We start from the raw sequence: 24597 nt of genomic DNA, 5'->3' as shown, positions 1-24597 counted from the left end.
CAACATTAATAAAAATGACACCAAAAACCTTTTTTTTTATAGTGTTTACCATGTGGCATCATGTACACCATTAAATGAATGCAACAAAATAAAATTCTAACCATAAAATGGCTTCTCTCCATTTCAAGTGACTATTTCCTCCAAAATGGGATCGTACACTAAAATATATATATATATATAACAACCAACATAAATAAAAGGAAAACTTCACTTACTCTTGAACAAACAAGCGTTTTTCAATATCCCCCTAAACTTTAAAATTTGCAATGTAGAGTTCTAATTTATCAGCTCCTTTCAGTGCCCCCTACCATTAGGATTTTTCGTTAACTCAAACGATTAACATGTAAAATGTCCACTATACTGCTATAAAATTTATAAAAATAAAAATCTTAAATTAAAAAATGAAAAAAAAAAAAAATGGACGACCCACATTCTAAGTGTGGGTGGCTGTAGTTTTTTTTTTTTTTTAACTTTTTTTTATTTTAAAAACATAGTATTTTGATCATTTTTATATCTTTCATTAGAGGAGGGGCATAGTTGAAAAATGCTGATAAATCAGACACATACATTACAATTTTTTTAAGTTTAAGAGAACATTAAAAAGGCCTTAATAATCATCGATAAGAACAAATGACTAATCTTGGTTAGTTTGATAGTTATGCCATTGATCGTACCATTTGTCGATGGTGGAAAACCACATGCAACTTATTAATTTGGGATAATTGCACCACTGGTCCTTAAGGTTGGCCTATATTACGAATCACTCTCTGTTGTATAAAAAATTTATGGAAGGTCCTTGTGGTAAACTATAATTACAAATCACTTCCTGAATCTGTTTTATGTCCACCAAGTTAATAGAGTCTGTTAGTTTGCCACGTCATACCCAATAGGAAAGCGACATGTGTTCATTATAATAAAAAAACATAAATAAATAAAACTTAAAAATTATTTTTTAAAAAAAAAAATTAGAAAATAGTGAAGGGGTGGTTGCCAATTAGGCACGTGTCGATGCTAATGGATTCTATTAACTTAATGGACGGAAAACAAGTTCAGAGAGTGATTCTTAATTATAGTTTACCACAATGACCTTCCATGAACTTTTTGTATCACAAAGAATAATTCGTAATTTAGGTCAACTCTAGGGATCAGTGGTGCAACTATCCCTATTAATTATTTGGTCGTTTTGTAATTGTGACAATGTCTCAAGATCGATCTCCATGTCTGGCATAGCTTCCAGCCATGGCCATATGTCTTCGTGGTTGGGCGGGATGAGCCAGTCAAACTACGGATTAGGATTCCTTACAAATTTTAAAAAATTAGTACATTCTTAAATTACGGTATTTAGACCGTTTTTTATATCAAAACGTTTGAAAAATGACACATATTAAAATTGTGGCATGTTATAGTTAATAATTGAATATATTTTTATCATGTTCTTGCTAATCTCTATGTTTGTAAAAAGGTTTTGAGCAAAAAATTATCTTTTGGTTTTCTAAATAATAAGCGTCTTTGCAAAAGTAAAAAAATAAGCATTTTCGGAGGAAAATTATTTTTGATTGCTTTGATAACATGTCACAATTTTAATAGGTAGCATTTTTAAAGCGTTTCTATGCAAAGAAACAACCTAAATTCTGTAATTTAACAATCTACAATTTCTTAAAAATTGTAAGGGATCCTAATCCTCCAACTACTTTTTCTTGAGGTTTTTTTTTTTTTTTTTTTGTTATTATTATTATTCATTTTAATTTGTTTTTATTTGGGGACAAAATTATCTTGTCATAGTTATTTATGTTAAAAATTGATGAAAATACTAACAAAGATCTCGAATTCATAATAGAACTAAACTCTATTCTTAAATTTATCAAATTAAAAGCTGAGATTAAAAGTTAAAAATGACAAAAAGCACGAGTCATTGCCTGATTTCTATTTTTTTTTTTTTTTTATATCAATTTTAGAAAGTGGATATATTTAAAGGGCCCATTGAATTTATAAAGTGGATTTTATTTTTTATTTTTTTCAAACTTGGGTTATCGCATTCTTTCCACCATGGAAATCTATTTATTGACTCAATTGAGATCAACCAAGTATGCTTAAAAATTATAGTCAGCAAGTTTACCCCAAATAATTTCGTTATATATGTACTTTTTCATATATATATATATATATACACTCGTAACAAATTAAATAGCTAGTATCAGAGTCAGCTGTGTGACTGCACCCTAGCTTGAGGAGAAGGGCTTTGAGAAACCAGAAACATGAGGATAATAAGGAAGAAGCTGCATATATGAGTGTAGGATTATTACCTCATTATTATCATTTCGAATTGGTAATCTTATTAGGATTAAGGATATAATTTATTTTGAGAGGTCTTCTTAGAATTTGAGGCTAAAGCAATAACGTGAGGTTACTGTATAAGCTAGACATGCAGCAACACGATTTTTGGAGTGGACATAATTAAGCCAAGGCATATTTTGTTGACAGGCAATTCTGTTTCTAGGTTTTTCAGGGGTAAAAGATCTGAGATAGAACTTCTTTTTTCTTCTGGGTTGATAGAATGGTTTTAATCATTCTGAGTTTGCCATTGTCTCTATAGGCATTAAATTTGGTACCTTGTTCAGGCCGGATCAAAAAGGCCGGTGAGCTGGGTAATTTTAAAGTCTGCTTGTATTGTTTTTGTATGATAGTATGAACTTGTATTTTCTTCTATCCTCCACACGTACTGTCAGTCCATTACTACCAGTTTAGTGCGAGAGGAAGAAGATGAATGGAGCAAACACTTTTTTCATTGTTTCCTAGAGAGAAATTGACGCGCCAGAGAGAGATAGAGATCGACGTCAGTAAAAAAATATCATTATTGGCTAGACGGACAAAATTTGTAGTCAACATTAATGGCTTGTTCTTATAGCGTAGCAACTTGGGAACAACAATGAAACATCCTTTGAAAAATATCATGTGGATGACACAAGTAAGTCCTTTAATTTAGATGCTTTTCAATGCATGCTTGTTAGTCAATATAATTGAAAAAGAAGCCGGCCACATTAAATTCCATTTTATCGTCGCGAATTGATAGCGGAGGCAGAGGGTCCAATAACGGAGGTTGCTTCTTTCCACTTCGTAATTTCCGTGTTGAACTGCTGGCATGATGCTATTCGAATAAAGGTACCTTTGATGGCTTTATGCAAGAGCCTTAGTCAAATAAAAGTTTCAGTAATTAAATTTAATTACTGAAAACACTCTTATCCCCCAAGTTTTCATGCAATTAGAAAAGTTTCCCAAGAATAAATAAACTGTACTCCATTTCTCTTTCTTCTTCTATTCTCCTTCTGGTATGAGTTATCAAACAGGAACCATGAAAGATTTGATGGCTCATCATCTCCTCTTCACCTTCTTTCTCTTAGGCCTTTTCACTGCAAATCATGCATGCGACCAAATAGACCAAGTCTCTCTCTTGTCCTTAACCTTCAATACATCTTCTCCTCCATTAAATTGGTCTTTGTTGATTGTTGCTATTGGGAAGGTCTTTCTTGTGATCATAACGGTAAGGTCACCCGTATTTGGTTACCCTCTAGACACCTCAAAGGGAGTATATCCCCCTTGCTTGGAAACCTCACACAGCTCACTCGCCTCAATCTCTCCCACAATTCCCTTTCAGGAGCTCTCCCTACTAGATTCTTTTCATCCTTGAATCAACTCGAAATCCTTGATTTGAGCTACAATTATCTAGCCGGTGATATATCATTACTATTTTCATCTAATGGTCTGCCTGCCTCCATTCAAATACTTGACATGTCTAGCCATCAATTCAATGGGATGATCCGATCTTCATTCCTCCAACGAGCAGGGAACTTGATCAAGCTCAATGTTAGCAACAATAGTTTCACGGGCTATATTCCTTCCTCTATTTGCATAGATTCTCCTTTTGTCAGGCTCCTCGATTTCTCTCATAATCATTATAGTGGACAAATTCCTAACGGACTTGGAAGATGTTCTAGGCTAAAGGTCTTTCGAGCAGGTTTTAACTCTATCTCTGGACTGCTCTCTCATGATATATACAGTGCAATAGGATTGGAAGAAATCTCTTTGCCTTTCAATAATCTTTCAGGATCCATTAGCAATGACATCGTGAACCTTACTAAACTCACCAACCTTGAGTTATATGGCAACAAATTGAGCGGCAAACTCCCTATGAATATCGGAAAGCTCTCTAAATTAAAGCATCTACTCCTTCATATGAACTCCTTAACAGGTTCTTTGCCTCCTTCTTTGATGAATTGCACAAATCTCATAGAATTGAATCTATGGTTCAATTTCTTTGAAGGAAATATCTCCGCCTTTAATTTCTCCGGCCTTCGTCAACTTTCTATACTTGACATGGGGAGAAATAACTTTACTGGCAGCTTGCCAATAAGCATTTACTCATGTAAGTCCCTAAGGGCAATTCGACTTTCTCGAAACCAACTAGAGGGACATATCTTACCCGCAATGCTGCAATTGAAATTCTTATCTTTCCTTTCCCTTGGTCACAATAAGCTAACCAATATCAACGGGGCAATCAACATTCTATTGCATTGCAAGAATCTCAACATACTCTTCTTGGAAGGAAACTTTTTGCATGAGGCCATGCCAGGTGATGACTATGAAGTTGGTTTTCATGGATTCAAAAATCTTCGAGCTTTAAATCTTGCTTATTCCCAACTAACTGGTCAATTGCCTATATGGTTATCTAAGCTTAGGAACCTAGAAACCCTAGATCTAAGTTTCAATTGTATAACAGGTTCAATTCCTAGTTGGTTGTCAACTCTTTCGAGACTTTTCCGTTTAGATTTATCTAATAACCTCATTTCAGGTGAATTCCCAAATGAACTTTGTTCATTTCCAGCCCTAATATCACCAAAGGCTCTAAGAGACGACATTTATTTGTACTTACCAATTTTTCTCGTTAAAAATGATGCCCTTCTCCAGTACAATTCTCTCTCAAACCTTCAACCAAAAATATACATTTCATACAATAATCTTAGTGGCAATATCCCTGTTGAGATTGGTCGTTTGAAGCAACTTCGTATGCTGGGTGTTAGTAATAACAACTTCTCAGGCAACATTCCAAACCAAATATCTGAGCTCACAAACCTAGAAATACTGAACCTCTCTACAAATCAGTTGTCGGGCGAAATATCAGCATCATTAGGTAGTTTGCATTGTTAGAAATAATCAACATATTATTTAATCTAACATGCGCAGCGGAAAACGAATAAACAGGATTCAGGCTTACCTCTAGCCATGTTTGCTCAAGCGTCTCCACGATCCATCTGAAGAACAAGAAAGATTATTTGAGGGATCTTCTAACCTATGCCTATTGCTTGATGGCTGTACTGATGGTGTACACAGGCACTCTATTTATAGGCTAGGTCAGGGACCCTCAAAATGGTAAACACCTTATTTGTCTCCTTCCATCAAGGAAACAATATCATTAATTGATTTTAAAATCAATTAACCGATTCCATATTTACGGTAATCTAAATTAATAGAAATAACCATAATACCGATTCCATATTTACGGTAATCTAAATTAATGGAAATATCCATAATGCCGTATATGTTTATTGAAAAAATAATAAACATAGTAAATACTGTAAATGTGATATAAAGGCCACAACCAAAAAGGAATAATATATTACATTCTCCCACTTGGACTTTATAACACATGACCATATGGTATTAGGTTCTTTAGTTTTGGCCAATCTTTTATGGAATCCTCCAACTCAGTTAAGAAATGTTTCACACGAATCATGGCGGTAAAACCATTATAAAATTAGGTCGTCCCTTCCATGTATCACGATGTAAAACACTCCTTACATGAGTACCTTATGGATAATCAAGCTTTATGAATGAACTTCCTATAAGTCATTCGGGTCCAACTTTATTTATCCTCATGGATAAAATAACAAATGTGCACAAAAAATCTTTATTACAATAACTTTATGTCTATAGACCAAAAAGAGACAAACCAAGCGAAAATGAATTAATGAGTCTCATATATTCCGCATGACCTTATTCTTTCTTTACCGGTAAACTTTAAGTCATGGGATCCGCAATCATTAATTCAGCACTTATATGCTCAATAGACCCTTTATGTCTCTTAATGTTATATCTCGTACTGAGATACTTGATGTCGATTTACTTCTGCTTCTACTCTTTATTCTTATAAAAGAAGATTATAGTAGAATTACCGCAGAGTATCTTTATGGTCTAACTGTAAAAATCGACAAGATTGAGACTTTCAACAAATGTCTCAATCATCATGCCTGTGTACCAAATTCATAGCACGCTAGACTTTTAGCTTTCTTGGTAGACGTAGCAACTATAGTCTGCAAACTGCATCTCTAGGATCTATCCTTCAATAAAAAGATATATACCTTAGAGTAGACTTTCTACTATCTACACAATCAGCAAACTCAAATCTAAACAACTAACCACCTTCAAATGGAAAGTGTATCCTTAGGTTAAGTTGTTCTTCTTGGTTCCTTGCATATACCGCAAGGCTTTATTTGCAGCACTTTATTGACTCAATATACTTATTGTCAGTCATATGGTTATGTATAATGCAGACGCTTAAAACTTTTCATCTGCCCTTATTCCAATACCTTTTGGGACATTAATCTGTATTTAATTAGTCCCTCTTAATTGCTACTGAAGGTACATAATCCTTCATTCTAAATTTTCCCAAAACTTTTTCAATGTAGGGCTTTCGAGACAATGTTAATATTCTTTATGTCTCTGTGAATTTCTATGTCAAAAGACATAAGAGGTTTCACCCAAATCCTTCATTTCAAAGTTTTGTGAACTTTATGTAACAAACCTAAATCACCACTTGCAAATATAGGGCTAGAAAGATTACTATACTCCCACTGACCTTAAGGTATATATACTAATCAACAAGGTTTTCTAATAACCTTGTAAAAAGTATTTTACCATTGAGAGATCTATCACAGCCCATAAATAGAATTCTTTAATTTGCAAGCTTTCTGACTGTTATTTATAAAACCTTTTGATTGTTTCATGTAAATCTCGTCTTTAAGATCCTCATTCAGAAAAGTTGTTTTCGCATCCATTTGATGTAGCTCTGGATCAAAATGAGCTACTAATGCTATGATTATCTTGATGAACCATTCTTAGACACTGGAAAGAATGTTTCACGATAATCAATGCCTTCCTTATGAGTAAAAACATTGGCTACGAGTCTAGCTTGACTTTTGAGCAATGGATTTATCTCTTACTTCATGGCACTGAATCTTAATGTGGAGTTTTCTCCACTCATAGCATGTGAAAACAAATTTGGATCATCTTTATGTCCAATGTTAATATCAGACTCTGGGAGATATACAACATGATCACTAAGAATTGTTGATCTCCTTATTCTATAGAATTTTTCTTAATTCTACTTCCTCTGCATTTTTGCAATGGGAGAATAGACTTTTGAACCTGTTCTGTATGAGTTGGTTGTTCCAGAACTGATTGTGGCTCAGGATAATCAATCTGATTTTCCATGAATACAATCAATCATCCTCTATGAGGAGGAGATTTAGCCAACTCTAGTGCTTCCTCAAATTCCAATTTATGTGAATGAGCACTCCCACTAGGTTCTGCATCCTCTAGAAATTTTATAATCAACAATCCTAGGATTATATGAAGGATAATAAAACATTAAAACCTTTTAAAGTTTACTAGATAGCTTATAAAAGATCCGCTGGTTGTCCTTGAATCTAATTTTCTAAGGCAAGGATTATAAATCCTCTCTTTAGCAAGGCAACCCCATATGTGTAAATAATTTAAACTAAGCTTCCATCTTTTTCATACTTTAAAAGGTGTCTTATGGACAACCTTAGATGGAATACTGTTTAAAATATACACAACGGTCTTCAAAGCTTTACTCTATAAGGGTAATAGCAGATTAGTATTACTAATCATTTCCCTATGTGTGTACCTACCTTAATACTCTATGCCTATATTAGATCTTATGATCTTCAAATTGTTTCTCATCTTCTTCCTTATAGGTATTAAAAACATTCAATACCCCAGCTTTAATATTTAGAAGATAGAGATACATAAACTTTATATGGTCATCACTAAAAGAGATAAAAATATCTCTGACCATTTAGGCAATGAGTATGGAAAGGTTAACATATTTCAATGTACATGATCTCAAGAATTTTAAAAGGCTCTCTTTGGCACCTCTAATGGTCTTGTTGGTATGCTTTCCCTTATGCAATCCACACAAGTACCAAAGTCAGTAAATCACCGACTTTTATTTTCTGTATGGAGATATATTTCAATCTCCAAAGCCATAACAAGAGCATTTTTAAATTCTTAAAGACTCTACTTTACGTCAACATCACTATGCAGAAATAAACAAATAATTTTGTTTCAAAAATTGGGACGTAGGTCAATTTTAAATAGACTTTAAATAAACCCCAACCAATATTCCACCAAAAATAAGAAAAATTTCAAGTTTAAAATAAAATTGAAATTTTTTAATAAGCCAAACTAGAAAATGGATTTCAAAAAGATTATGGAATATAAATCATTTTTGAGGTCAAAATTATAACTGAATTTTAAAATTAACCTATAGATTCCAACAAGCTCAAATTATAAACACGTGTTATCCATTTTAAAAAGGACTCTGCATTTGTGTTGACAATGTGGATTGTTAAACCATAATCAATCCACAACATATTTGAATGAGTCACTATAAGAGATTCATGACATACTGGATATATGAGATTTATTTTAAGTCATTTCTTTTACTTCATGCAATCTTTCTTTATATGCCCTTAATTTTCCTTATTTCATGAGAAATATGTATCTTGATTGCCATAATACTTTATTGGCACCTTATTCTCATGCTTTAAGTGTTGGACATGATTGCATTTATTGGTCCTTCCTTTGACATGAATAATCATGTGAACACTTTATAAATTCTCTCATATCCTTGAACACACATGGTTAGAAGTTTATTTACTAACCATTTATCCTTACGTGTGTTACAAGATAAAATTCTACACTTAGAAGAGAGAATTCAAAAAATTGAAATAGACCAACAATGACTCAAAAATCTCAATCTTTAGGGACTTAAGCTAATCTATAATATCCTTCATTCCCATAATGGGATTATAAACACTTCAGAAACTGTAAAAGGTTTGTCTTTAAAACTTTTTCTATTGGGGTGCTGGCCAAGTTTTGTTTGAACTTACTAAATGTTCATAAACAACCTTTATAAAACTTTGGCTCTAAAACATTCAGGAATAAATCCCTGATGACTTTAGTGACATGAGATTTCATGAACATCTAACTTAAGTGATTAAATCACTCCCACCGTTCATGCTTAATAATCTCACGTGGCGTACTTAATTCCGCGGGAGTAGGTGGTTTGTCCACACGGAGTACCAAAATTTTTAACACCCCAAATGAAAAAGCATATCAATCATTTTTCCAATCAGAAAAATATTATCATAATGTATTGGAATATAAAACCACCAAAAGGTAGAGTAACATGAATAGCTGCAATAACCCAAAATTAAAATAAATACTTTAATGCTATGAAGTAACTTTATTTTAAATTAGCCAATGCCAATTTAAATAGTAAATTTCAACCTACCTTTGGGCAAAGGTTGCATCACGCATGAAATTTACTCTTTATTGATAAGACTAATAAATTTAAATATTAATAAATAAAATTCTTCGTACCTTTGGGCAACCGAAAGAAATTTTACTTTTAATACTAAATTTATTATCTCATTCTAATTAAGTCATAAAAATAAAAACTTCCCTTTGGGGATAGGTAATTAAATTTATGAGTTAATTACAATATGATGTTAATTTTTCTATATGAAGTTCATGTGTACGATCCTTATGCAATTATTACAAAATTAGGATGCTTTGGCTCTCCCAAAATCATAATAATCACGCTGTAATTCATGAACATCTAATAAATCTTTATGAGGTTCATGCGTGTGATCCTGATGTAATTATCATACAAAAATGGGATGCTTTGGCTCTCCCATAATTATTATGATAATTACGTGTGTGTAATCTTGATGCAATTGTCATTCAAAATTGGGATGCTGTGGCTCTCCCAAAATTATCATGATAATTGCTACTTCATTAACATCTAACAACTTTATAGATGCCCCCTTAATGGCCTTAGGAATATAACAAACCAATACTTAAATGGGGTAAACAGCATTTTCCAAGGTGCAAGCAGATGAGCTCCCAGGAAAGTGAGGGGGGTCACACCGGACACACTTAAATCCCAAGACTTTCCTTGCCAGAACTTTCCCGACATTGCATTCTTAGATATTACTGTAAACACACCAGTATATATGGTATTGTTAATTATTCTTAGGTCTAGGCATCAAACAATTTATATTTAAACAATATAAATTTAAAATATATATATCCCTCAATTCATGTATTAAATAAACAATAATTTTAATACACAATACTGTAAATAATAAAGGGAATAAAACTTTAATATGAGGACATAATAAAACACATGGCCTAATGGTTTAGTAAGTGGCCAAGGCTCTTTACACCTGGTGAACCCAGGTTCTAAACACCATAAGGCCTAAATTCCCCTTTTAAAAAGAACTTGATGGGTTCCTGAAAAGGGTTGCTGTATTGGGCTGACCCAATTGGGTTAACCCACTTAATTTGGGTTGGGTATCTGTATTGGGCTACTATATTGGGTTGGGCTTTTGGGTCACAAGACTCCAAATGGGCTACTGTATTTGGCAATTAGGTCAACCCACTTAATCGGGTCAGGCCTCTGAATCTATGTATAGTGCTGGCCCAAACTAGGTCAGCCCACTTAAATGGCCCAAAACTGCATGGGTTTTAAAAAACCCTACCCGAAAATATATCAAACCCAAAAACTTTAATGGGTCGAAACCCTACCCAGTCACCAACCAACCCGACCCGTAATGTTCCAGATGGGTTGAAAACCCTAAAAAATGGAACCCTAGCCGCCACCCCTTTATGAAAATACCCATATCAAGATTACAACAACTCAAAATTAGGCAGTATATCACAATACACAGAATAGTGATAAAACAAAAAATAGTTATATCAAATTTATGGGTTTTCCCAAACAGTACGTGAACAACAAATATTCACAAAATAATCGCTAATGCGTTTCTATCATGTCACAAAAGACGAAATATTGCTCAAACAATATTGACAAACAGAAGTGAACAATACCAAATAGAATATACTTGATTCAATATTGATAACCAATAAAAAATACTTGATTCAATATTGATAACGCATAGTAAAATTATATGCTGAGCAAAATAGCACAGAGGCTGGCTCTGATACCACATGTTAGAAATAATCAACATATTATTTAATCTAACATGCGCAGCGGAAAACGAATAAACAGGATTCAGGCTTACCTCTAGCCATGTTTGCTCAAGCGTCTCCACGATCCATCTGAAGAACAAGAAAGATTATTTGAGGGATCTTCTAACCTATGCCTATTGCTTGATGGCTGTACTGATGGTGTACACAGGCACTCTATTTATAGGCTAGGTCAGGGACCCTCAAAATGGTAAACACCTTATTTGTCTCCTTCCATCAAGGAAACAATATCATTAATTGATTTTAAAATCAATTAACCGATTCCATATTTACGGTAATCTAAATTAATAGAAATAACCATAATACCGATTCCATATTTACGGTAATCTAAATTAATGGAAATATCCATAATGCCGTATATGTTTATTGAAAAAATAATAAACATAGTAAATACTGTAAATGTGATATAAAGGCCACAACCAAAAAGGAATAATATATTACATTTCTTGTCTCAGTTTAGCGTTGCAAACAATAATCTGCATGGACCAATACCATTAGCCACTCAACTCCAAAGCTTTGATGCCTCTGCATATGAGGGCAATCCTGAATTTTGTGGCCCACCACTTCCAAATGGGTGTACCGATATTGTAATTAGCACCAACGTTGACAAGGACGTTCAGGATGATGAAGATTGGCTTGGAATGCCATGGTTTCCGGTTAGTGTGGTTTTTGGCTTCATTACAGGCTTTTGGGGAATCTTGGGTCCTTTATTTTTTAGCTACAATTGGAGAGTGGCATATTTTCAATTCCTGGACAATGTAAAAAAGAGGCTCTATGTCACACTAGGAATGTGTTAGACTGGATTGCACAGAAGGTTGAGTGTAAAATCTTCTTTAAAATTACATATTTGTGGCTCTGAACTCTAAAGACTATTACCAATTTGGTTTCTCATGTTATTCGTCTATGGTCCTTTAATATTTAACTATTATTGGAGAGTTTCATATTTCCAATTCTTGGACAACGTAAAACATGGGTTTAATGTGCTAATAGTTGCTTGTATGGGCCGATCGATTGTATGGAAGGCTTGAAAACTAAATTAGAGTGTTTTTTGCTTTTTGGTTATGATGTGATATAAAGAAGAAAATAGTTTTGTGTGTTGAGTTATTTATTAATATTTCCTCTTTTTTTTTGCTTTTTCTTTTTTTATTTAAAAAGCAAAAAACTGTCCTAAAAAGTATTGTCAAACGAGCCCCTTCTATTCTCGTAACGAATATGCCATGGTTTGTTTGATACTCCTTGTTCTTACTTCTCTCTAGAACTAAGAGAGAGGTGAAGGAAATAACCTCCTATATGATGGGAAATCTGGCGTGAGAGAGAAAAACATATATAGCAGGTCCAGGGAACTTGGATCTAAGAGAAACTGGGCTATCATTTCAACCGTTTAAAACCGGTCGCTAATGGACTTGAAATGTAAATCAAAGCTTTGGCCCAAATCCTTTTCCACGGACGCACGGCTTAGTGAGTACAGTTAGAAGCCTTCACATCCTTTCCTCTTTGTCTTTTTGTTCGGTTATATATCCCACCTCGATTTCTCGAATAAGACCCAAAACCCTATTGTTTATTCTGTTCGATTCTCTTATGTTTATCTTTTCAATCTTAAACCCTAATTTAGGAACCGGGCCAAACCTTGTATTGAAACACCAAACTAAGATAGAAAAGGCTCATGATTGATACGACTACCTCTACACAAGCTGTGTACATGCAATGGCTGCCACAAAACATTCTACGAGTTCACAATCTCTCTCTCTTTCTCTCTCTCTCTATTCGTTTGATTCTTTCCCTCTTTTTGGGTAGGTAAAACACCGAACTTGGCAACAAAATAAAAGGCAAAAAACACGCTATATAGTTATAATGTACATTGTACAACAATCAACATCACCTTCTTGAACGTTTCCTTGACCTGCCTGCACCTCCCACCACCTCTGCCTCACCATTGTCTCTCCCCCTCTTCCCTGTAGCTGCCACGGCCACAGACTCGGGTCTCTTTGGTGGCCTCCCAACCCCTCTTTTCACCTTTGCATTCTCTTTCCCTCCTCTCCCACCACTAGAACTCCGTGTAACCCTCTCATCCCTCTTGATCCCTTCCCTCTTCCTTAACCTCCTCTTCTTCTCCTCCTCCCTTCTACCCTCTTTGCTATCATCCTCGGAAGTATCATCTTCCTCTACCATTTCACTTGGCGAATTTTGCTTCATTCTTTTTAAAAAACTCGCCGCACCTGCCTTCTTCTTTACTGCATTTTCCTTTTTCTCCATCTTAACCTCCAAAGCGTCATGAGAACTGAGCTCATTCCCACCATATTCATGCTTAATGTCACCATCTTTGTTGCTCGATCTCGAGTTTCTCCGACCCATTCTTTCTTTACTCCTTTTCTTCCTTATACCTTTCTCCTCCATCTTAACAAAAGAAACATCATTGTTCTTTTGGCTGACATTTGGTTTTTGCTCAAGCTCTTTCTCTCTTTTATCTACTTTCCTATTAACACCTTCGGTAATCAGTGCTTTCATAGAACTTCGTTTCCCACATGCCACCATGGTAGTAGAGGACTTATTGGGCTTCAAAAGTGAGTCGGATTCTTGTTTGGGTTCGGGCTTCACGGTTCTGGTTTGGAATTTCCTGGGGAGCTTCTTGTTGAGTTCATTACATACTAGAGCTCGGAGCTCTTTGGCTGCAACGTGCTCAGGGGAACCTTTACGGAAAAAGATGACACCATTGTTGAATAAGAGGAGGACATCACGAAAGAACTTGTGGATAAAATCCGTATAGACTCCTCTATCAAGCCTGGATTGAATTGTTGGGAGATCCATGTGTTGTCGAATCAAGCTTTTGTACCTTCCTGATTCCTGCAAAACCGTAGGGTTTTAAGATAATTAAGTTCCTATTAAACTGAGAATATGTTTTCTATCTTTTGGTAGTCAAAACAAAATACAAAATACATTAAAAAAACAACTCAAAACACAATAATAGGCTCTTTTTGATAACTACATTCCCCTTATTTTCACTTCTCTAAAAAAAAAAGGTCTTCAAAAGATTCTAATTTGTTTTACTTTTTATATCACATCAATAATTCTTTTATTATTATTCAAATAAAAAAAAAAAAAAAAACTCAATACAAAACAAAAATTTTTCATACAAATTCTTTATACTTTATATCACATCAACGATTTCTTATTACTATTCAAAAACAAAACTCACCTCAAAAACCTTTACCAAACACACCAAATATTTTTTTTAATCAATTTTTATATTTTCTTGTTGTAGGAATATTTTGACTTAAACTTTTTGCAGACTTAGGAGCTAACTTATTATTTCAAATTTTCTTTTTAAGAAAAAAAAAAAATTTGGATGAATTGCCATGACCTCTTTTTTTCTCTTTTTTATTTTTTTTATTTTTTTTACAAGTTCTACATCTATTTGGGTTTCTCAAAATAAGGTGTGTTCGATAGAAAACATTTTTCAAGTGTGAACACTACCAAAAAATAATTCTAAAAACAATTTTCACATTTACGTCACATCATCAACTTTTTCAAACCAAGAACATAAAACACTCCTCAAAATACATTAACAAATATTACCCATACACATGGGAGATGGTATTCCTGGTATTTCATGTTCTGAAATTCCTTACCATACATGCAGTATCAGTACTATACCCATGTTATTGTTTGGTAGCAAGCCAAAACTACCAAATGATCATTTTGTTAATTTCTTTCTTCTTTTTTTTTTTTAACTTGTTTTGTAGAGGGGCAGAATGATCATTCTAACTAAACTTGAGGGTTAAATCAGTCCTTTAAGTAGCAGACGCAATAAGGTAGTGTGTTGTAGACCGTGAATTTTTTTTTCGCGTTTGAAAAGTTGTAGGGTTTTAAAATTCCACAAGGAATAAAAGTATAGAAGAAAACGCTGCATCGTTTCACGGAGGGTGGCTAATGGTAGAAAAAATTAATGAATAAAGGTACAAACCGTAGAGCTATTTACATATGCTCACTTGGGTCAACAGTTAGCGTATGAAAAGGGGGGAGTCCGTGCGAGCCAAAAGCGAAGAGCTTTCCATAGAAAAGTATTCCTCATATAAAATAAGTGCTAATTATGGATTAAAAAAAATTTGCAAGTAACCAAGGGTGTGAGAAAAAACTGCAATCACCCTCCATTGACGAATCATAAAAGCAGAAAAAAATACGGTTAATATGATCCAAAAATATATAAAAACCGATATTCCCAAAGATGAATCCCACTCTTTGAGCGACAGCTGAATCCCACCAACTAAACTTCTATTGACCCTTGGATGATTCTAAACCTTCCTATCAGCCCCAAGAGAGTGAGCCAAGTGCCAAGTGGGCCAGACTGCAGCACCACTTGAAGACCAAAAAGTGAAATTGACTGAACAGGAAAGACGAGTGAGAATTGAGAATGCACAGTAGAGTAGTAGGTGTGACAATTTATGTTTTCAGGATCGGATTGAGTTGTGTCAAAATAGAAATATAGGATTATATATGTTAATTCTATTCTGATTCATTTAATTAAACGAGTAAAAAAAATTTATTCTAACTTGCTAATTTCATATTCAGTTTGTTTCGAATTCATTAGTCATAATAGAGACAACCTTACATTCAAGCAGCCCGAAAACGACAAACCCATTCTTAAGCCTAAAAAAATAGACCACCCCCTCAATCTTTCGTAACAAATTATATTAAGTGATTACCAGGGACTCCCTATATTGTCAGATATATGTTTATTGGCTACAACTCCGACCGTCTTAATATGCAACTGTCATTAATTTATCATTTAGGCCATGAGGGAAACTTGTGCTCATACACACGAAACTGTGTAGAAAAAGCATAATTCATGAGAAAACTTCATTAATAACTCATAATTTTTCATCACTTTTGCAATTAAGTATTTAAACTTTAAAAAGTGTTAATTTAAAGTATTCATTTTTCGATTTTTTTCAATCCTCTATTAAAATTCTCTGTTAAATCCTATCAACATTTTCAAAATACTACTCTTTTTTCTGAAAAAATTATAAATAAAAAAAAAATTGAAAGAATTTAGGTATTGATCAGAATTTTAAGTACTGAATTGTAAAAGTGATGCAAATAGAAATTATAAGCAAAGATTTTCATAATTTATCCTTGCAAATGGCGTGGTGATTGTTGAAATGACAGTCTCACTTGGGTGCATGGTTAAGGCGGCAGTCTTTGAATCATAAGCGCTAGACGCTAGGGTGCATGTCTATCCTAAATCTTGGCTACCAGTCTACCTGGCTGGCAAGACATGCCATCCAAAATTATGCCAAAAAAAAAAAAAAAAAAAAAAAAAAAAAAAAAGAAAGAAAGAAAAGAAAACAATGAACAAAACAGCGAATCGGGGAGGGGAACGAGTTTAAACCATTAAAACCAATTACAGAACTTATTTGAAAAAATGAAAAATAACAAAAACCTCATATAAAAAAGAAAGAGAAAAGAAAAAGGCAGAAGCGTGTTTACTTAAAATTTAAAAAAAAAATTAAAAAACTCCTTGAATCTCTTATTTATTTGAATACCTAAAAATAGTAAACCCCCATACGTCCACGCCACCGGGAAATGTCACGACACGTTATGAGAACGTATGAAAAATTATACTAAACCTCAAAAAGTTGAGCCTGTTATTAAAAATGTTTAAATTGCAATTCACGTTTACTTTTTTATTGTTTGAATTTTTTATTTTTTATTTTTTTAGAAAAAGAGTTATTTGGTTATTTATGAGCATTTTAACACCAAAATCTGGGGACGTAAATTACAACAAAATAATAATTTGAATGAGCTAAATATTCAAAATTAAAATTTAAAGAAGCTTTTGTAAGAGATTAATGTTATATATACTCTCATTTTACTCTACCCCACGTCTCGAACAAAAAAAAGAAAATTGTGCCCCCTCTCCTGGTCGGTATCACTTCCGACCATCCAATCTGACAATCACAACCATCAAATTAGATGTCGAAGGCAGTTGCAACCTCCCAATGGCTCTAAAGGTAAACGCACCCTCTTTAAAAATTCAGTTGGGATGATCGACCACTCCAAAAGAAGTTGAGCTTACGTGATAATGCCCCGGTATAACTTTTTATAGGAATTGATGTGACAATTCCATGTACACGTACAGGAGTAAAGGTATTATGAGTAAAATGGGAGCACAGCTAGCATATTCCTTTATAAAAATGGTATCAACTTTGAGGATTAAATGTAATTTCCCTTATGATTAGGCCAAAAAAAAACAGTAGTTTCCCTTGTAAAACTACAAGCCAAGTCGGGGCCTCGAGTTATCGAGGTTCAAGTATGGTCAACAAGCCTAAGCAACTACCGAGTTTAATTATGCACTAAACGACGTAGTTTCAATTTCTTAACTGGGCCCGCCTGTCCCATAACATGTACCCCTACACCATTCATCAACATCATTGCAACCATTTTTGGTCTCGTAGCTCATGCTCATGTGCTCCATCACAGTACGCCACCGTATGGTCCAGTCCTAATTACCGAAACGCCCCCGACTAAATCTAAAATGAAACTGATATCCAGCTTGTCGCCATATGGTGTTCTGTGATTGGTTCACAAGAGATGTAGCTGAGACGCATCAGGTCCGTTGAAATTATGATTCTCCCTTCGTTTTTAAAATTTTTACACAACACTTTTTTCCGTTATTGGTTGTTTTTTTATTTTTCTTTTTTCTTTTTTCTTTTAGTTTTTTTTATCAAAGAAATATTTGGTAAGGCGGAGGATACCTGGCTCCGAAGCCGCCGCTCGAAGGCTGAGCCGAGCCGATGCGACCGGATGATCCCGAGGAGCTTCACCAACGGCTCAGATTTGACGGCCGAGACTCGTTTCGTGGCGGGAGATACCTCGTCACCCTCGGGCTCCTCGCCGCTGCTACTCCCTCCAACACCACCACCCCTGCGACGTCGTTTTTTCTTTCTCGACAGGCTGGCCGAGCTCTGCACGTCGCTGCTTTGCTTCGACGTTGCTTCCTTTTCCCGCTTCGACTCACCCACCGATTCCATCTCGCCGAGTCGACCCGACCCACTCGCCTTACCACCTATATCCTCCTCTTTACCATTATCAAACGAAGAGTCGTTGCCCGGTGCGGGCCCGGCCCGGCCCGGATCCGGTTCATTTCCCACCAGTTCGGGTCTCACTTGCTCTGCAACGACGCCGTTTCCCGGTGGCCCTTGACCGTCGCCTCTTTGACTCGTGGAATTGGACTCGTTGAAAGAGCGATTGTCTTTATCGTCGGAGAGAGATTTCCCAGCGAGATTATCCGGCGCCGGCGACGTTTCTCGGCCGTCACCTTCGAGATCCTTCTTCAGATCCACCGCTTCCGCCTCCGCCTTCAAGCTCCGCTCTCTCTCCTCCTCCAACCTCTTCACCTTCAACTCCAACGACCTGTGAAAACGAAAACAAAAACTCTCAGATCTCAAACCACGAAGAGAACCCGATCTTTCCCGCTCAGATCTCAAACCACGTAAATTCGAACGCCAATATTTACACGATCGACACGTCGCGGCGCTGGACCTCGCGCCGGAGCTCCTCGACCCGAATCCGACGGAGCTCGTCGACCATGGGAAGCAGGCTGGCCGATTCGTCGTCTTTTTCAGGCATGAAGCGCTTCTTCAAGTCATCAAACTTGTCCCTACAGTACTGGGGCGTGAGAGTGGAAGGCAAGGTGGAACTCCGGCTCTGAAGCTCCATGGCTATGGAATCCCAGCTCTTGGTGCCGTGGCGGATCACGGCGCACGCTAGCAGGAGCTCCTCTAACGTGCCCCAGGGTTGCGCGCTCGCTCCGTGTTCCCTATCCATGGTCCTCTCATTTCATCATACCATTTAGGGTTTTTGCGTCTCGATATGGGTTTCGTTCGGTGCCTCTCTTTTATGTCCTGTTAGTTTTATTATGTGTTTATGCTCGTGGCGCTTTTGATTTATATATATATAGATAGATAGGTACATATATGTATGTGTTTATATATGTGTGGTTTGCTTTCAGATTTTGCTTTCTTCGCGGTTCGGGGGATTTTTTGGTTTTGCACACAAAAGCATTTGGGCTCGATCTCCAGCTCGCCCCACCTTGGCGCAAAGAGGGGGTTTTTCCTCGTCGTTGCTTGCGAAAGTTCAAAATTGCCCATTTCTTTATTTTTTATTATTATTATTATTATATCCCTATTCCCTATCACTACGAGCTTGAAGGCTGAAGCTTCACAGTCACAAAGACCTCTGACTGTTCTTCTTCCGGATATCATGGGCCGACGTGGGACCCAGACACAAACCTGGTTTTGGTTGAACCAAGGCCTAGGGTGAGGATCAACAGATCCTGAGCCCATTCAATTTTCTGCCCGGATGGTGGGACCATATGCTCTAACAAGTAGCCCACCATCCGCTCTAATTGTTAGAGCAGGTGGAGCAACGAAATTGTTTGAAATCTCTAATTTTAAGATCAACGGCGGCCGTCACAGTCATTTCAGATGCGTAATCTTTAATATACAAATCTTATTTGAATAATTTATGTGAAATTTCATTGGTATTACAAATAATGATATAAGTTTCTTGTTATTATGTGAAAATTTAAAATTTATGCGAAAATTATGTGTTTTAAGAATAAATATTTCAATTCAATTTGAATAAATATATATATATATATATGAGAAACTAATCTTCATTCACTTGGCAATTCTCTCCCTCTAAGAAATTGCATGCTCTGAATTTTGATGGGAAAATGAGAACATTGTGTTTGATATGTATTGAAGTAGTACTCTTAGCCGTTGGATGGTTTGACAATCCAATGATAGTCTTGTATATGTACGGTTTGATGTTGAGGTGCTTCGGTCTTAATATATAGACAATGAGAATATGGAAGTTCATATCCTATCGATTAGATATGGTAAACTCGTCCAATTATCACATTTTGTTTGCTAGCAGCTATTTTTGGTATTTTATTCGATTCTGGAAGTGGGAAAAGTAGAACAATGATTCAATTAATGACGTGTCTTTTTATACTTTTTTTCAAAATAAAAAATAAAAACATCGTGATTCTCTACGAATATATTGGATTAAAGATTTACCTTTTTGCGTTCTGATATTTATTTCGCATATATTTTTGTTAAGTTGGTATGTTTTATCATTTTTTAATGTATGCTAAGTTGGTATGTTTTATCATTTTTAATTAAAAAATAATAATTCCAACTAAACGAAAATGGACCCCATAATGCAAATAAACATTTTATCTGGATTAAGTGATTATAACATTTAAAACCAGTAATGAGTTGGGAGTTTAAGAGAGAGAGAGAGAGGCTCCCTTTTTTGAGAGAGAGAGAGAGAGTCGTTGTTTTGGCTTTGTTTTGAAGCCTCTCTCCTCTTTGGGCTTTTTGTTTGGTGTTGGATAGTCTCTCAATCTTTAGGGTTGTGGAAGTTTTGTCTCTTCGGTGTGGATTCGGTGGAGTTTGTTATATATTTATAGTTTTTAGTTTGTGGTGGCAGGTGAGTTTTTTGGTGAAGGTGTCGGAGGGGCGTGGTCGTCCATGGCGTGTTGACGACAAAGTTAGTGGTCGAGTTTTCTCACTGTTAGATTTTTGAAGGCTAGATCTATGAGTTTTCGTCGTCTTTTGTTGGACACACGCCCTCTAACCTTATTCATCGTTAGTCTCCGGTGCTTCAGCCGCTTTTCACGGCCGTACGGTCTCTTGGTGGTCGGGGCGTGGTCATCACTCGCCTGGATTTTTTTTTTGGTATTGGATTGCGTGTGATGGCTAAAACTAGTTGTTTTTGTCGTATTTGGTGGTGTTGGTGTTGATTGGAGGCTTTACAGTGTTTGGGTGCTGAAAGGCCTTTTTTGGCGGCAACTCTCTCGAAAGGCATATTCTCCTTTGAGCTTTTCCTGTATTGTTTTGGTTGAGTTTTTATCTGACAGTTTGCTTTGTGCGTGTATTAATCTAGTCATTGACTTTTGCCCATAATGTGTGACCAATTCTCTGTTCAAGTAAAGGTGTATGTCAACGCAGAAACACCATTCTGTTAGCTGAATTTTTCTTAGTAGCAACTGTCTGCACTTGTATGAGTCTTGGACCCAAGTTGAATATACACATTTAGGGTCGATTGATGTTGTAACGTTGTTTTATTGTATGAATGGAAGTTCAACTTTCCTTTAAAAAAAAAAAAGAAAGTGATCATAACATTTAATAGAAAAAAAAAAAAAAAAAACAATTTTATTTTCTATCAGCTACTGTTGGTGTTGATTCAATTATTATTATTATTTTTTTTTTAAAGTCAGTTTATAAATGAACCAAATCAGGTTGTACAATCATAATCTGCTACAACAGCACTATGGATAAAGTTAGGACATTCATCTATCCAGGTGTTGTTTAGCAATTGAGAAATGGCATTCTTTGCCAATACATGAGCTACCCGATTTGCACTCTTGCGAACATGATGCACCCCCATCGACAAGAAATGAGAGAACATACTTTTGGTGTCATTCAAAATTTGGCTGTAAATTCGGAGGCTGGGCTCCCTGGCACCCAAAGCAGACACTATACCTGAGGAATCTCCCTCCAGAAGAATCCGGCTTCCCCCCACCTCTTGGGCGAGAACCACAGCCTCCCACGCCGCTAGAGCTTCGGCAGAGGCAGGGTCAGTGATGTGGGGAATAACTTTCGTCCTGGCTGCCAAAACCCGACCAGTGGCATCCCTAATAACCACCCCCACTCCCATTCTATCTGACTCCCTTGATATTGCAGCATCCCAGTTTATTTTCCAAACATCTGGGGGAGGTTTGGTCCATAGAGAAGGAGAATTCGCTAAAGCTCTGGACAGGGGTATCTTCCGACTTCAAGGCTTGTGAGAAGCCTTCCAACGAAAGATGGACAGCTGCCATAATTTGTGAAGGAGGTGTGAGCTTGCCCTCAAAAACAAAAGAATTTCTTTTATGCCAGATTGACCTGAGGATCAACACTGCTTCCATAAACTCTTCTATCTCTAGTTTTTCTTTTAAGAACAACAGCAAACCTCTGCCGTCAGTTTCACCACAAGCCAGCTTCTGATGCTTCCTTCTCCCTTCTTGCCAAACCGCTACTGCCATAGGACAACTCCAGAGGCAATGAAAAATTGTTTCCGATTCTCCGTTGCATATGGGACAGTTTGGATCAGTAACCACTTTTCGGGAGAACAGGTTGAGTTTTGTGGGAAGTAAGTCATGGCACAGTTTCCAACAGAAGTTTTGCACCGCTGGGGTAGTTGGCATTTTCCATATAAACTGCCAAAAATGTTCGTTACCAGCAGCATCTGAACTTTCACCTTGTTCTTGAGATCTTCTCCTCATCTCCATATGGTAAGCGCTTCTCACAGTAAAGATACCCGAAGGGGAGTCCCTCCAAATCATTGTGTCTTTCTTCAGCAGAGGACTAAGCATGACACTCCCAATATCAGCTGCTTCCCCAGGGTCGAACAACCTTTGAATAAGCTCTAAATTCCACCATCCTGATACTTGGTCAATCAGGCTGCTAACACGGGACTCAGGGTGCCAATTAGTGCTGTTGGGCAAAAGTAAGCGACTTTTGGGAGGGTTCAGCCAAGCATCCCTCCAGATCTTAATGTCTTCCCCATTTCCCACCCTCCACCCCACTCCATTAAGCAGAATATTCTTGGCTTTGAGGATGCTACGCCACACAAAGGAAGGTCGACTCCCCAACTTTGTCCCCAAAAAGCTCACTTGCGCATGATACTTCTCTCTCATAACACGAGCTACTAAGGAATCCGGGTTGGACAGCAGCCTCCATCCTTGCTTTGCAAGCATTGCCAAATTGAACACCTCCAAATCACGGAACCCCATACCACCCCTGTTTTTTGGCTCCCCCAATCTCTTCTAGCTCATCCAGCGGACTCGCCCTTGATTAGTCTTATGCCCCCACCAAAATTTGTTCATCAAAGAGTTTAGGGACTTACACAAAGTTTGAGGTAACCTAAAAACACTCATACAATAAGTGGGCAGCACTTGAACCACAGCTTTTAACAGAATTTCCTTCCCTGCTTGGGAGAGGAATTTTTCCTTCCTTCCTTCTAGCTTTGCCAACACTCTCCCGCAAATAGAAGCAAAGGATTGCTTCTTAGACCGCCTCACCATCGCCGGAAGACCCAGATACTTGTCAAACCTAGCTGAAACTGTCACCCCTGCCATGTTGTTAAGGAAATCCCGAAAGTCTAAATGAGTATTCCGACTTAAGAAGATGGCTATTTTGGCTGAATTCAGTTGCTGCCCAGAGGCTTGTTCATAACACTGCAGCACTTGGTTTAGATTTGCCCATTCCACTCCATTCGCCCTGCAAAAAAGAAGAGAGTCATCCGCAAAAAACAGGTCTTTTTAGGCTTATATAAATACGCTCTTATGTATATATATATATATATATATTGGGATCAATTCTCCCATGCCTTTCTCGGTTAGACCAACCCAACTAGCTCCGTTCGGGTTCGAGCAAGAACAAGTCTCTCTATTGGTTGGAGAGCAGCGCTATTAGGATATCTTGTAGAATGCGCGAAATTGTACTTTCCTTTTTGTTTTTGAATTTCGATAATCTGTTTTGTTTCGTTGGAACCATCTTTTTAAAATACATATTTATCCCCTGTCACGTGACTTATTTATTAGTTATCTTTGTATCCTCACAAATATCACGTGGCTTTAAAATTACAATTAAATTAAAATTTAATAATAATAATCTCAAATTTAATAATATTTTTAAAAGTCACGTGACATTTGGAGAACACAAAGATGACTCTTCTTATATAATTACTCAATTAAAAAAGGCGGTGGATGGAAGCAGAAAAGTGAAGAGAGAGTAGGTAGTAATCTTTTTATTTTTTATTTTCCTCTCAATTTTAAACTCTAAAAACTTTCAAGTTTGTTCTATTATGCCAAAAAATAAAAATACTCTTATAGATTGGCAGGATTCTACATTTTTTAAGGTAATGATATAAACAGAAAAAATTGAGATGAAATTTATTTTATAAATTTAATAGTAAATATTGTCACGTATGCTTCGTTTGTTTTGGCGTAAAATAATTTCTGAAAAATGATTTCGGTATTTTTCAGTGTTTGGTAAGGGCGAAAATAATGGTCAATCAAAAAATGATTTCCGTTTGACCAAGAATACTTAATAAATTTCAGAAAATGATTTATAC

The 24597-nt window shown here is 36.2% G+C and overlaps 1 protein-coding gene and 1 pseudogene across 1 annotated transcript; one reads left to right on the top strand and one right to left on the bottom strand.

Annotated features, from left to right (window-relative positions):
- Positions 1 to 3313: 3313 nt before the first annotated feature.
- On the top strand, positions 3314 to 12209 carry LOC133878516 (receptor-like protein 2; annotated as a pseudogene).
- An 849-nt stretch (positions 12210 to 13058) lies between these two features.
- LOC133878225 (uncharacterized) lies at positions 13059 to 19414 on the bottom strand. Its single transcript, XM_062316759.1, has 3 exons — positions 18926 to 19414; positions 18165 to 18822; positions 13059 to 14253 (listed from the first exon to the last, which is right to left on the bottom strand). Exons 1-3 carry the CDS (start codon positions 19234 to 19236, stop codon positions 13288 to 13290), a joined length of 1935 nt encoding a protein of 644 aa, XP_062172743.1. The 5' UTR covers positions 19237 to 19414; the 3' UTR covers positions 13059 to 13287.
- Between the last annotated feature and the right edge of the window lie 5183 nt (positions 19415 to 24597).

The sequence above is a fragment of the Alnus glutinosa genome, chromosome 9, assembly GCF_958979055.1.
Source record: "Alnus glutinosa chromosome 9, dhAlnGlut1.1, whole genome shotgun sequence".
In the NCBI taxonomy this organism is placed as follows: domain Eukaryota; kingdom Viridiplantae; phylum Streptophyta; class Magnoliopsida; order Fagales; family Betulaceae; genus Alnus; species Alnus glutinosa.
The sequence above is the reverse complement of the archived record's forward strand: the minus strand, read 5'-3'. Positions and strand labels throughout refer to the sequence as shown.